The 12837-nt window shown below is 60.4% G+C and overlaps 1 protein-coding gene across 1 annotated transcript in view; it reads right to left on the bottom strand.

The window, feature by feature from the left end:
* Positions 1-797: 797 nt before the first annotated feature.
* The window catches only part of DSCAML1 (Down syndrome cell adhesion molecule like 1), a 299027-nt gene continuing 286987 nt past the window's right edge, over positions 798-12837 (bottom strand). The window contains exons 22-33 of the mRNA XM_004689218.2: positions 10827-10944; positions 10319-10482; positions 9972-10070; positions 9194-9382; positions 8516-8803; positions 6971-7126; positions 5324-5354; positions 5055-5173; positions 4682-4834; positions 3951-4145; positions 3179-3490; positions 798-1798 (exon numbers count right to left, since the gene is read on the bottom strand). Of these exons, the coding sequence (XP_004689275.1) occupies positions 1323-1798; positions 3179-3490; positions 3951-4145; positions 4682-4834; positions 5055-5173; positions 5324-5354; positions 6971-7126; positions 8516-8803; positions 9194-9382; positions 9972-10070; positions 10319-10482; positions 10827-10944 (2300 nt within the window). The 3' untranslated portion in view covers positions 798-1322. The remainder of the gene's footprint in view (positions 1799-3178; positions 3491-3950; positions 4146-4681; positions 4835-5054; positions 5174-5323; positions 5355-6970; positions 7127-8515; positions 8804-9193; positions 9383-9971; positions 10071-10318; positions 10483-10826; positions 10945-12837) is intronic.

The following is a 12837-nucleotide window of genomic DNA, read 5'->3' as shown; positions in this document are numbered from 1 at the left end:
CTGCACAAACTTCTCGTTGGCGACTGCCCCTTTCTTCCCCTTCCCAGTTCCTCCCCAGCAGCTAGGGGGACCCCAGGACGCAACCCACCTTCCAGAGCCAGCGGCAGCTCAGCCTTCCTTGGGGTGTAAATTCCTGAGCGCCCCTGCACTTCCTCAGCACACAAGCGGGGGCTGCCAGCCTCCTGGCCGCCTCTCTCTGCCCAAAGTTTAGCGTCCTTGCGGCCTGCTGACCACCTTTGCTCAGCGCCCCTCAGCGCATGCTCAAATGCCCTCCTCCAGGCTCTAATTGCCTAGGTGAGCTACACCTGGCTGCCTGGGCCCTGCCCCCAGCTCCTCCCTCTCCCCGTGGCCTTTCCAGGTCTCCCTCCTCAGCGTCCTCACTGCTGTGGTCTCTCTTGGCCCCAACAGCCAGTCTGGGAACCTGCCGGACACGGGGAGGGAACTAGTCTCAGCAGACTCCTCTTACAAAAGTGCTCCTCAGAACCTCCCAAAGTTGCCTGATTTTATACACGAGGAAACAGGCCCGGAGGGGCTTAGCAGCTTGCTCAGTCACACAGCTGGGCCCGCTTAGGGCCCAGCACGGATCTGGGAACAGAACAGGTGCCCAGGGATGCACCGAGGCTAGTTGAAAGCCTTTGAGAAAGCTTAGTGGGCTGAGCTGGAGCCCAGGCTTCTTGGTGTCTCTCCACGAGTGAGAAACGGCCCGGATTCCGGCCTCTCCTCCCTCCCCACTGGCCCTCGCCAGATGGGAAAAAAGCCACCACGTAGAAACATAACCTTTATTGCACACGGCGCTGGGTCTTTTTTCATAGAAAAAGGTATTAACACATAAGCATCTGCAAATTGAAGCAACTCCTGGTTTTCTTGGAACAGTAAAATTGCATGCAGTGTCTCTGAATTGGGATTCTGGTCTTTGTCAAAACCATCTAGATTGGAGGGAGGGAAGTAGGAGGGGAAAGTTGCTGAGTCTTTGTGCCTCGGTCTCAAAATAAGGAGAGAGAAATATATAGATATATGGCTGGTACGCGTCTGTCGCTCTCTATATGTATATATTTCTCCACCCTAGTTTGTGTGTGTTGGCGGGTGGGGGGGTTGACTGGGACTGTCAAATTCTTTGTGCCCTGGCTTCATGGAGAAGAAGAAAATAGTTTCATTTGTACAAAAGAGTTCTATGTACAAGCCTTCATGACTTGGGGGTTTCTCTTCATTGTTGGTTGATTTTTGTCAGTTTAATATAAATAATGCAGGAAAACAGCCGAGTTGGTGAGTGCGGGCTGGAGGTGCAGACAGGTCCACGCAGAAGCCTCTCTTCTTGCTGCGCCCTACACCAGGGTGTAGGATTTGGAGTAGGCCCCGGCGCCCTGCTTCTGAGACCTCCCTACCCCCGATGTGCTCATCTCAAGGAGTGAGTCCCTGGAGCCCCCCATTTTGGTGTGTGGGCCCCCGGCCCGCGGAGGCTCGGTGCTGGGGGCCGGCGGGGCAGTGCTGGGGGCAGGAGGGGGTTCAGCAGAGGGAGGGCCGGGTGCTGGGGGGGCCGTGCCGGCTGGCGGGGCGGGCATGGCCAGAGTCCTCTGAGGTAAGGTGGCTGTGGAGGTGGCGGCGGGGGCCCCTGGGTGCGGGAGGCCCAAGGGCTTGCTGGCAGGGTCCAGGGTCAGGTGTCGAGCCTGGGTGTGGTAGGTTCGCGCCAGGTTTCTGATGGAGGCCTCCCGCGGGGGGACCACAGGGCAGGGCTCACGCCCGTCCGCCTTTCGGAAGAAGGCCTCCGACTTGGCGTACAGGGGCAGGTTGCAGTAGTCACCTGGAACAGCAGGAGCAGAGAGTGTTAGAGGCAGAGGCCTCGGGTCAGCGGCATGGCCACCCCGCCCTGCCCTGCAATCTTGTCCCTGATCATGCACCTGAGCCCCGTGACCAGGGACTGGGCTCCCTAAGCCTTAGTTTCCTTATCTGTGAAAAGGGGACCATCATCTTTTCCTCCAGATGATCACGAGGAGCCAGTGGGATAAAACATGGAATAAACACCATGCTGGCACCGCAGTGGCTGCTTAATAAATCCGGGTGGGAATCAGTGGGGAGCTTTAGCTGCTGGGGAGCCCTTAGGGGCTCCCTAAGAGCTCAGGCTGCAGAAAGCTGGTCTCACCCTGAAGCAGAAAAGACCGTCACTTCCCTGCGTGGAGCCTGAGTCGGAACACCCACAAGTAAGGTCTCCCCTTCATACCACTAGGGTGCTTCAGGTGTTTGAGGCCAGCTTTGCTTCCCCTTCCCTGACCATGGCCCCTTCTCCCTCAAGTACAATGTTCCAGATTTCTTCCGCTGCCTCCACGGGGCAGGTTTCTGGGGCCTCTGCACCCCCACCCCTTGCTCGCCTGTCAACACGCCTCTCTCCTGTCGACCGGGCCACAACTTCCTTAGCGGATCTCGGCCCCATGGCCCCGAAAGGTTAATACTTGCCCACATTTTGCAAGTGAGGAAACTGAGGTTCAGGGAGATTAAGTAATTTGCCCAGCTAGAGGGGTGGGCATGTCACGTAGGGCTGTGGCCTCCCAAGTCCTTAACCATCTCCTCACTCCTGGCTCATCTCTGGATGGCTCCGAGCACCCAGGCCGGCAAAGGCCCTTAGCAAGGCCAGTACTAAGCAGCTGGACGCTGCAGGACTTGATAGCTGTAGCCCCATGGCCTGCTGAGGGGCAGCCCCTGGCATGGCCCCTCGTTACCCTAGAAATGACCGCCGGCCCCTTAGGGCGTGTGCTCTGGGCAGGCCCCTGGAGCGGGCTGCGCTACACCAGGCTCCTTCAGCTCTGGAGTAAGTTCAAATCGCATCAACCCTGATGGCCCCCGAAGCCCATAAAGGGTGCCCTTCCACCCTGGCAGAGCTTCTTATCGGGGAGTCAGCACCACTGCATGAAACCCACAACATGCGGGCACGTCCATCATGCCTGATGCCCACTGCAGCGACAGAAGGTAGACGCTGGCATTTGCAATGGACAACGTCTGCAGAGGTCAGGAGTCTCCACGCCTTGCCCGAGTTCATGGGGATCTTGGAGTCGAGTCAGAGTGCGGAACCCCGATCTGGGGGCCCCCCAGCCCCTGCTCTTTGCACCACCCCACGCTGCCCAGTAGCCACAGGACGCCAGGGCCGGGGCTCTGGGGCAGGGGCCGGGGAGGGGGTCGGGGCACTCACTCTTGTTGGCCCGGTGAGGGATGGGGACAGCCACGTTTTTGCCCCGGTCAGCGTCCTGGGGCTTGGGCGGGGAGGCAGTGAAGCGGCAGATGCCGGGCTCCGAGGGCGTGCTCATGGACGTCATGCTGTCGGCATTCTCGTTGGTGCCCGTGGTCATCTGGTCAGAGGAGCTGTCCGAGATGAAGCACTCGGTGATCTCGAACTTGGCGTGCTGCAGCTGCTCCTCCAGCTTGGCGTGCTCGTAGGCCCGGGCCAGCTCCTCGTAGGTGGAAGAGGCACTCTCGGTGGACACCATGCTGTTCCGTCCTTTGTCTGGGGTGGACGGCAGGGGGTCAGCAGGGAGGGGCGGGTTGCGGGGAGAAGGGTGACAGTGAGGCTGCACCCAAGGGCTCCCCTGCCCCTGCGGCCAGCAGCTCCTGAAGGCCGGCCACGGGCTCCCGCCACCCTGCCCTTCTGTGGAGGCCGAAGTCGTGCAGAAAGGGGGCCTTTTATTCTTGAAAGTCAGCAATCACCCCTGGAACACCCAGGCCTGTCTCCAAAATAACGAGCACATGAGCACCATTTCCCCTGGAGATTTTGGGGGAGAGTGAAACCAAACCTTTGCCCAAGCACAATGCACCGACGTCGGGCGATTTTCTCACAGGCATGTAGGGAGTGGTCAGGGAAAGGAGGCTGACCGGGGCTGGCCCCACGAGCTGGTGGGTGGGGGTTGGGCAAATGGACGGTGGGGAGCGAGCCGAGTGGAGGGAAGGGAAGGCAGGGCCTGGCTCACCTGTGTCCTGGGAGAGGCTGGCGCTGTAGCTGTCGCTCTCGGTGACGGTGACGCCATGCTGGGAGCCTGCCGTGCGCCAGTCGGACGCCAGGGCGCGAGCGGGCGTGGAGGCCTGGCATTTGGTCAGCGTCCACTGGCTGGAGTACCGGTTGCGGGCACTGTGGGCTGACTTGACGTTCTTCCTGGACACCGGGTCTGCAGAGGGAGGAAGAGCTAGGACCTCCACCTGGGGGCACCCAGGCAGCTGGCACTCACCAGGAAGTGGGGAATGGTGAGCAGCCTGACTTTCCTGACCCCACAGTGCTCCCAGAGAGGAGGAGCATTGTCGAGGTACAGGGGTGTAGCAGCGTTGACCCCGCCCACTGCAGGGCCCCCTCATCCTGGGGAAGAATGTCACCTCCCCTCCGCTCCCACCGTGCCTGCCTCTGGGTGGGCCCTTCCCCTGCTGTGCTCTGACCGCATGCACTGGAGGCCGAAGGCCCTCGGAGAACAAGACCACCCAGCCCTCCCCACATTCCTACATAAGGAAGCCGAGGCCCAGAGCGACAGGTGCACAGGTGCGTGGGATGCCCAAGGTCACAGCTAGTAAATACACCTGCAATCAAGGTCACAGACCAGCCCTGGGGCGCTTCCATGCTGCTGCTCCCTCGTTTATTTTTTTATCACCTATGCCCCCACGCTGTGCCCAAGACACCGTGAGGGAGGAGCTGGCTCCCGGGGATGATGCATACTGGTGCCTGGCCGGATGTCAGACATGTCGATGAGGGGGCCTGTGCTCTGGATGAGGGCTGGGTGGTGCAAGGAGACACCGGTGCAAAAACTCTGCGGGTTGACAGCTTGGCTGAACTCGGCGTCCGTCACAGGGATGGTGGCCTTGTCGTCTCCTGGGAGGAGAAGAACCGTCAGCAGGAGCCTGCCCCTGTGGGCATCATCTCTGCCTCCCCGTGTCCGTGTGTTTTCTGACTCCGAAACCCAGAAAGACCAGGGCAATTCTCCCCGCGGCCTGGGGGCACCTGCAGTGTGTCCTGGGGCTGCTGAGCTCCCTTCGTGGGCTGTTGCTGGGGAAGCACAGGGCGGGCAGGCGCTCGCGGCACCGTCACTCACCTAGCTGCTTGATACCCTCCTTGTCCTCGATGAGCAGCTGGACCCTGGGGATGTCGATGTGTAGCCGCGGGCCCTGGGGTGGCCCCTTCACGGGGGTGTCAAAGCTTCGGTTGTTCTTGCTGTGGAGAGAAGGGCTGGAGTGGGTGCTGTGCCCCAGGGTGGGTGCTGGAGGTGGAGAAGGGGCTGGGGGCGTTGCAGGAGAGTGGGGTCTTCAAGGCTGGTAAGGGCGGGGGAGAGAAGGCGAGAGGAGGCTGCTACTAGGCACCCACCTTATCAGCATTTCTGCCAGACTCTTTGCATCTGCAAAACAGTAGAGAGAGGGGGCTTGGTGAGAAAGGAGTCTGAGCAGGGGGAAAGCCGAAAGAGGCCTGGGGAACCAGGTGGGATAAATCCCTAAAATGGGCCCAAGTTGGTCTTCTGCGAAGAGCAGGGAGAAACGTGAGGGCCTCTAAAAGCTGCCCAAGACATGGCAGGTCCCATGCTTCTGATTTGGGTCTGGCTCAGGTCTAGTTCCCACTCTTCAGGCTTTTGTATCTAGTAGGGAAGTCCTCCCCAAGAGGAGTCTCTGAAGTGCTACGCAGGCTTTCTGCGTTACTAGTTGAAGAAGACACCACAACAGGCCGGCTGCCTGCGCTTCCAGGCAGCATAAGGATAGACTGTCCTTACAGGGTCCAGTCTCACTGATCTGCTGGGGAGAGAGTGGAGGATGAAGTGGAGATGGTCAATGGGCAGCCCCAGATGACTAGGGTGTCTGTCTGCAAAGAGACCAAGGATGGATTTGAAAGTGCTGTTTTGTCTCAGAGGGACCCTGAGAAGTTGATGAGAGAGAAGTAAAGTACCCTCGACTCTTGAGGGTAAGCCGTCAGGGTGAATCGAGCGCGTGACGTGGCCAGCCATCTACCCACCCACCCACCCACCCATCCACCTATCAATCCACCCATCCAACCAAAAATCCGTTATCCAGCCATTAAACCATCTATCCATCTACTGATTCAACTGTCCATCCATTCAACTCTTTCTACCTGACCATCTGTCCATCCACTCATTTATCCACTCATTCATCCACCCACTCTTGCAACCACCCATCCACCCAATGACCCATCCTCTATCCCTCCATCTACTCAGCCATCCTCCCATTATACACCCTTCTGTCAGCCATCTATCCAACTATCAGTCAATCATCTGATCACCTAAGCACTCAGCTAAACACTCATCCCTCCCACCCTCCCATCCAACATTCATTGAAGCAGCCACTGATTCATCCGTCCAACTCATAGACATCTTAGGCAGTGCCAATCCCTCCCTCTTCTCTGCAACGATTGTGCTCTGCTTTCTCACATTCAATGGTAAACTATAAGTAAACTGACCCCTTCATCATTATATCTCTAGTGTCTGACATCTTTGATACAGCAGATATTCAATAATTGTTTTCCAAATGAGCGAATGACCATTAATTTAAGTAGTAGGGGCCAGATGCTGAACTTGGCTCTGGAGACGTCAAGGTAAGTCAGATCCATTCATTCCTGTCTTTGGGATCAGGTGTTGGGACAGGAGATGATGCTCAAAATATCTAACACCTTGGACAGCCAGGAAGCTGTGTAGGGTCCTGGAGATACAGTCTTCAATGTCTAAGTTTTAGGAGAGTTACAGGGACCCTCTGTGAGAGAGTGGAGCCTGCAGGATGGAAGGGAGCCGTATCCAAATAACAAGCAACATGGACAAATGGAACTGTTTTAACAAACAATGAGGGTTTATAGTGGGAGGAGCAACGGACAGCTCAGGAGGTGTCAGGAGGCTACAGTGTGTCCCCTCCCTGGGGGCTCTGGGGCTTATCCACATGGTGTGTGACCACAAATGGTGGCCACTGTGGCTGAGGCCAACACCCCTCCCAGGGAGACCACAGGAAACCCCCCCACCTCGGAGCCGCTTCAGCCGCTTCTCCTTCCTCTTCTTGCGTACGATGAAAAGCAGGGCCACCCCCAGCGTGGCCAGGATGACCGGACAGCCGATGGTGAACAGCTTCTTCACATCGTCCCCCTCACCTTGGGCAGACTTGATGGGAGGGATGGTGCCTGAAGCAGGGTGAAGAAGGGAGTCAGATGTCTCCAGGCCGGCAGCCTCCTCACTGCGCTCTGCCTCCCTCCGACGGGTGCAGAGTCCCAACACCCCCTCTGGGGCCCTGGTTGTGGCCCAGGCAGAACCACTGCGAACAGCTGGTGGCTTTACCCTGCACTACGATACTGGTGACCTCCCGGGCCTATTTTAGGTGTATCCAGAAGCCTCTCAGAGCTAGTCTGTGGTGTTCAGTGTCCATGTCTAGAAGAAGGGCTTAGATCCCCCCATCCAGCTGATAAGGTGGGCTGGGAGGAAATGGGGGGAAGCACAGTGGGCAGAAGTCAGGGCAGTGGGATCCTGGATTCGCTTCCCCAGAGGGGCACAGAACCTCAACACCCAGTGTTCCCTCCTTGCTCCCCACCCATGGGAAACGTCTGCTAACCGTGGGTGCCTGCAAGGAAGCCACACACGTTCTGCTGGCAGCCCTCCGCCATACCCTGACTGCTTCAAAGCCTCACCGAAGCCATCTATCTTCTTCACGAGTCTCCCTTGTCTCAGCCACCCCTTCTGATACTGTTAGTCTGTTTCCTGCACACCCAGGTAGACTTCATTTGGCTTGTAAACACAGGTTCTCTAGGAACTCAGCCTCCTGCGTGTCCTTAATATGCGCAAGGGTTCATGCATGTACACAGCTCGTGCCCAGCCACACATGTGCATATGTGCTCACCACGTGCGTGCGTTCATGTGTGCATGTGTGTGGCCGCATATGAGGGTTCGCCACGAGGAAGACTCCAGCTGGTGCTCACCTGCCCTTCCCGGACGTGCTAACAGTTAGCTTAGAATCCTGTGACTAGCTCTGGACCACAGAGTGTGAGCAGAAGCAATGGTGTCACCTCCTGGCCAGGACAGTTAAAACCTGGTGGCCTTTCCTAGTTCCTGTTTTGGTGGCCAGGGAGGTCACCCGCTCAAGAGGGCAGAGCTGCAAGACGGTGACCAGCCCAGCCGACGCTCCTGAGAAGTTATGAGCCCAAGAGCCTGGGTTCAGCCACCGGGATGGGCATTTAGTGCCCAGCGGCTACTGCAGCCCACGCTGGCACCGGGCTCTCAGAGGGCAGTGCCTCACCCTGACCCTCGTCTCTCTGGGGCGCTGGAGGACAGGATGGCGCCTGCAAAGACCCCTGATGGTCAGTGCCACTCACGACCTGCCTCTTGGTGCGGGCTCCCGGCCGGCCTAGGCGTCAGCTGCTCCTTCTCCTGCGGCTCACCTGGCAGCCGTTCCCCCGACTGCCCCTGTCTGTGCTCCTGTTTATCTGTTTATCTCTTTGTGCATCTGCCTCTCCGCCAGCTCCCCTGGCAACACCTTGCTCTGGCCTCTGTGCTGCCCCCAGCCGCCCCTGGGCACTCACTGCCGTCATAGTCCAGGGTGGCGAACTGGGCGGTCTCGTTGCCGCAGCCGGCGCTGTTGCAGGCCCTCATGCGCAGCTCGTACCACGTGGCCTCGCGCAGTTCGGTCAGAAACACCTCCCCGGAGCTGTTGGCTCGCAGGCCCTGCCAGGCCCAGGTCCCCTTGGGCCGGTACTCCAGCACGATGGCCGTGACCGGGCAGCCACCGTTGTTCCAGCCCTGCAGGTTAAGCCGAGCATGCGTGGAGTTGATGTGGGTGAAGAGGTGCTGGTCTTTGCTGAAGGAGGGCTCTGGGGGCCAGAGGGACAGAGAGAGGTTAGAGACAGGGAGGAGGAATCCTTCGCCTGGGCTGGGAAGGGTTTCTCAGCGTGGCTGGGGCTGCCGTGGCTCCGGGGTCTGTGTGGCCCGGCGGGGCGTAGGTCTGTCCCAGGGGACAGAGAGGAGAGGGCAAGGAGGGAATGACCCGCTGAGGGGCCTCAGCAAAGGAGGAGAAGGGGTGGGGAAGGTGGAGGCGTTGCCCACTGCCACCCCCACTCAGGGAGGGGGACCCGGGCTCCGGGTTGTCTGCTTGTGATCCCTCCAGATGCCGCAGTGAAGAGAACGAGGTCGGGGCCCTCCCCCCCGTCCCAGATCTCCGCCCCCACGTCCTGGGCTCCTGTCCCCCCACCGCTGGGGCTCACCCCTCCCGTGGGTCTTGGCCTCGATGATCTCGCTGATGCGCCCGGAGCCCACGCTGTTCTTGGCCGCCAGCTTCACCTTGTACCACGTGCCGCACTTGAGGCTGTCCAGCTTGAAGGAGCGCTCGCTGGAGCTGATGAACACGTCCTTCCACTCCTCGCTGTTGTCCACCGAGTACTGCAGCACGAAGCCTGCCGGGAGTTGGCCTGGCTCAGGTGGGGCCCGGGATCCCCCAACAGGCCCCGTGGGGACTGGGCTCCGGGCGGGGGCGGGGCCAGAGTGGGGCCTCTGGTCACTGGGAGGGCAGGTGCAAACCAGATGCAGGACCGGGAGGGGCCCGGTGAGTTTTCCTGCTCTCTCTCGTTCCCTGTCCTGGCCGGGCTTTGAAGCCAGCGAGGGAGGGGTGTGGAAGCAGTCATGGGGCTCAGAAGGGCTCCCCTGGGCCCCCCTCCTCCACCCGTGGCTCCCTGAGCAACAGCGTCAGCGTGGCCGGGGAGCCTGTGAGCCAATGCTCAGCCCCTGCCCAGCGCTCCCATTCAGATCTGATGCTTGCAAGATGCCCCGGAGACGCGCCTGCGTTTCGAGTTGAGGTCACTCATCTGGCACTGGCCACAGGGTCCCAGATGCCCAGGCCGGCATACACCTGTGTCACCTCCTTCTCTGAACTGTCCCACCCACAGTCGCCGCCTGCTACGGAAACAAGCGGTGGAGGAGGGCGGCCCCCCCTGCCCGGAGCCAGGAGTCCTCCCCCTTGTCCCCGCCCTGCACAGGCCCCCTCACCTCGGATGGAGCTGCCTCCGTTGTCACCCGGGATCCAGGTCAGGGTGATGGACGAGGCGGAGGTTTTGGAGACAGTGAGGCGGGGTTGGTCCGGGGGAACTGCCGGGTGCGGGGAGGGGGTTAACTTCTGATGATGGGGGGAGGGGGGTCCCCATCTGGAGCCAGGGCAGGGGGCTGGCTTTCCCGCCCTCCTGGAGCCCCTGCACGCTCCTCCCGCCCCTCCCTGCCCCGCAGGCCTCTGCCACTTGACCCCAGGGCTGTGGGTCTGCAACTCCAGGCGCACTCGGCCCTCCAGTCCTGCCCCGAGCCCCGGCCGCCACGGCCACCCCCGGCCCGGCCGCCCTCACCTTGCACCAGGAGGTTGACAATGATGGTGTCGAAGCCGCCGGTGTTGGTGGCTGTGCATGTGTAGTAGCCCGAGTCCTCGGCCTTCACGGCTCGCAGCAGCAACGTGCCGTTCGTGTGGATGAGCCGGTGTCCGTCCGTGGACGTGGGAATGGGCAAGTGTTCGCTGTGTGTGGGGGGTGGGTTAGGGCAAGCACCCCTCCTCAGCCTCCCCGGGTCTGTGGGCAGGTAGAGCTGGGGGCAGGAGGCCTGCTCGGGAACCCCAGTTGCTGGGTGTTGGCTCAGCACTTCCTGGGGGTCCGGTTCCAGTAGCTGTGAACTTGCAGCCACTAGGAAGGGCCCTTGGCAGCTAAGAGCGCGGCCAGGAGGCCAGGCTTTCTGGGGAGCCCAGGAGCCGCGGACTCGGCAGGGACATCACGGGGTGGGGGCTGGCTGACGCCAGGTCTCCTTTGCATGGTTGAGTCTGCCCCTCCCTAGGGGTCACCCCCCCTCCAGGGTCCCGCCACACACCTGTCCTTGGTCCACTTCACAGCGGGGGTGGGGTCGCCCACGGAATTGCAAGGCAGCCGCACATCTTTCATCCAGGGCGTTGTCACAGTGCCCCCGAACGAGATGATCTTTGCTGGGGCTACAGGGATGAGAGGATGAGGGTCACCTCACTCCTCCCCCTATGCTGCCCTAGTTCCCCATTTCCCCCCAATTTATAATTTGGGCTCCCAAAAGTATAACTGAAGTCCTGCCTCCCTACCTGACCTCCACCTTGGACTTGGGGTCAGGGTGGGTGTCAGGGAGTTTCAGCTGGGAGTCACAGGCTCGGCAGACATTTGGCACGCACCTGGTGTGGGCCCAGCTCTCACACGAGGCTCTGAGGATTCACAAATGAAGAAGAGCGAATCCCCGTCCTCAGTTACTCACTATCCAAGGGGGAGAGATTCATAAAAAGTCATTTGGGTGAAAAATACTACGGCAGGGGCAGGTTTAGGTTGGTCTGTGGGGACAGACAGAGGGGGCAGGGGCCCTGCCTGCTGGCTTGGGGGTGGCAGAGGTCAGGGGTGGTTTCAGGAATTGGAATCTTGACATGACTCCTGTAGGAATTCTCCGGGCAGAGGAGGAATGTCAGGAGTGGCATGTCAGGAAGAGGGAACAGCACAGAGCAGACAGGAGGCCTAAAGCACATGGAAGTTTCTGCTCATGCCACGGAATGAAAGCCCCGGCTGAGGTGGTGGGGACGAGGACGGACAGGGGATGGAGAGCTGAGGAGCGTGGAGCACTCAGCTGGCCGGGCAAGGCGGGGCCATTGCCCTGGAGGTCAGGAAGAGCCCCAGGAGGCGTTAAGCGGGCAGTTGAGTGTTCATGGAGTACATTTTGGATAACCCCGCTGTAGCTGAGGAAGACGTGGGGGTGGTGATCCTGAAGGATGAAGGGCAGAAACAAGATGGCGGCCAGGAACAAGATGGCGTTGGCTGGAGGTGGGCCAGGGGAAGAAGACTAGGCTCCAGGGGGGAACTGGAGAGATGTGGCTGGTTGGCTGGGGGAAGTGAGGGCGATTCCAGGATTCTGGCTGGGCCAGCAAGATGGCAGAAGGCGCTCCCCTAAAGGAGGCCTGCGGGAAGAGGAGCAGGTAGCAGAGAGATGGGGGCATCTCGTGTCATGCTGACCCTGGAGTGCCGGGGGAAGCCCCCCGGGGGCAGCTAGAGAGCAGGTGCACGCGTGAATTCTGGAGCCTGACTGAGGCCCGTGGGCGGGGACGCTGTGGGGTCAACAGCAGACAGAGCGTGTCCCAGGGGAGGTGGCGCACAAGAGGCAGAAGCAGTGTCGGGGTTCAGGGGCTCAGAGGCTGCCGAGTCAGGACCTGAGGGAGTTCCGGGTTCGGAGGGAAGGTGCTCAGTGAACCGGGGACTTGTGCTGCAGGCCAGAGCAGCACCTTCTCGAGAAAGAAGAGTGAGGTGGTAGAGGGAGCATTGCGGGGGTCGAGGGAGCATTGGGGGTCGAGGCACCCACCCGCAGGGCTCAGCAGCTGCTGAGAAGGCTGCCGGGGCAGCAGGCCCCCAGACAGCCAGAAACACCAGCGCCCGAGCAGAGGAGCGGAGGAAAGATGGCCCTGGCTGGGGACAGAGGCGCCTCGGGGCCCCCGCCAACGCGGGTTCTCCAGAAACCTTGTCTGCCGTGTCGCTGGGTTGGCTCCCTGAGCCCGGGTCCTGCGTGTGCTGGGTGCGTGTGTGAGCGTGTGCGTGTGTGTCAGTATACATGAGTGTGCTACAGGAATGTGCAGGATGTGTGTGCCTGCGAGCGTGTGTATGTGCGCGTGTGTGAGCCTACAGATGTTTGTTTCATGAGTGAGAATGAGGTGGGACAGGGAGCACTGGCTGTTCTTACCTCACAGGGCTGCTGTGAGGACAGAGCGACACGTGTTCTAGGAAGTGCTCAGTCCCAGGGACAGCGTCTGTCTACTGCCCACAGGGAAAGGGCCGCCCCGCTGTGGGGCCCTGGACCTGGGGCTACCACCGGCTGTTGTGGAGGG

The sequence above is a fragment of the Condylura cristata genome, unplaced genomic scaffold, assembly GCF_000260355.1.
Source record: "Condylura cristata isolate star-nosed mole 26May11 unplaced genomic scaffold, ConCri1.0 scaffold00025, whole genome shotgun sequence".
NCBI classification, from domain to species: domain Eukaryota; kingdom Metazoa; phylum Chordata; class Mammalia; order Eulipotyphla; family Talpidae; genus Condylura; species Condylura cristata.
The sequence above is the reverse complement of the archived record's forward strand: the minus strand, read 5'-3'. Positions and strand labels throughout refer to the sequence as shown.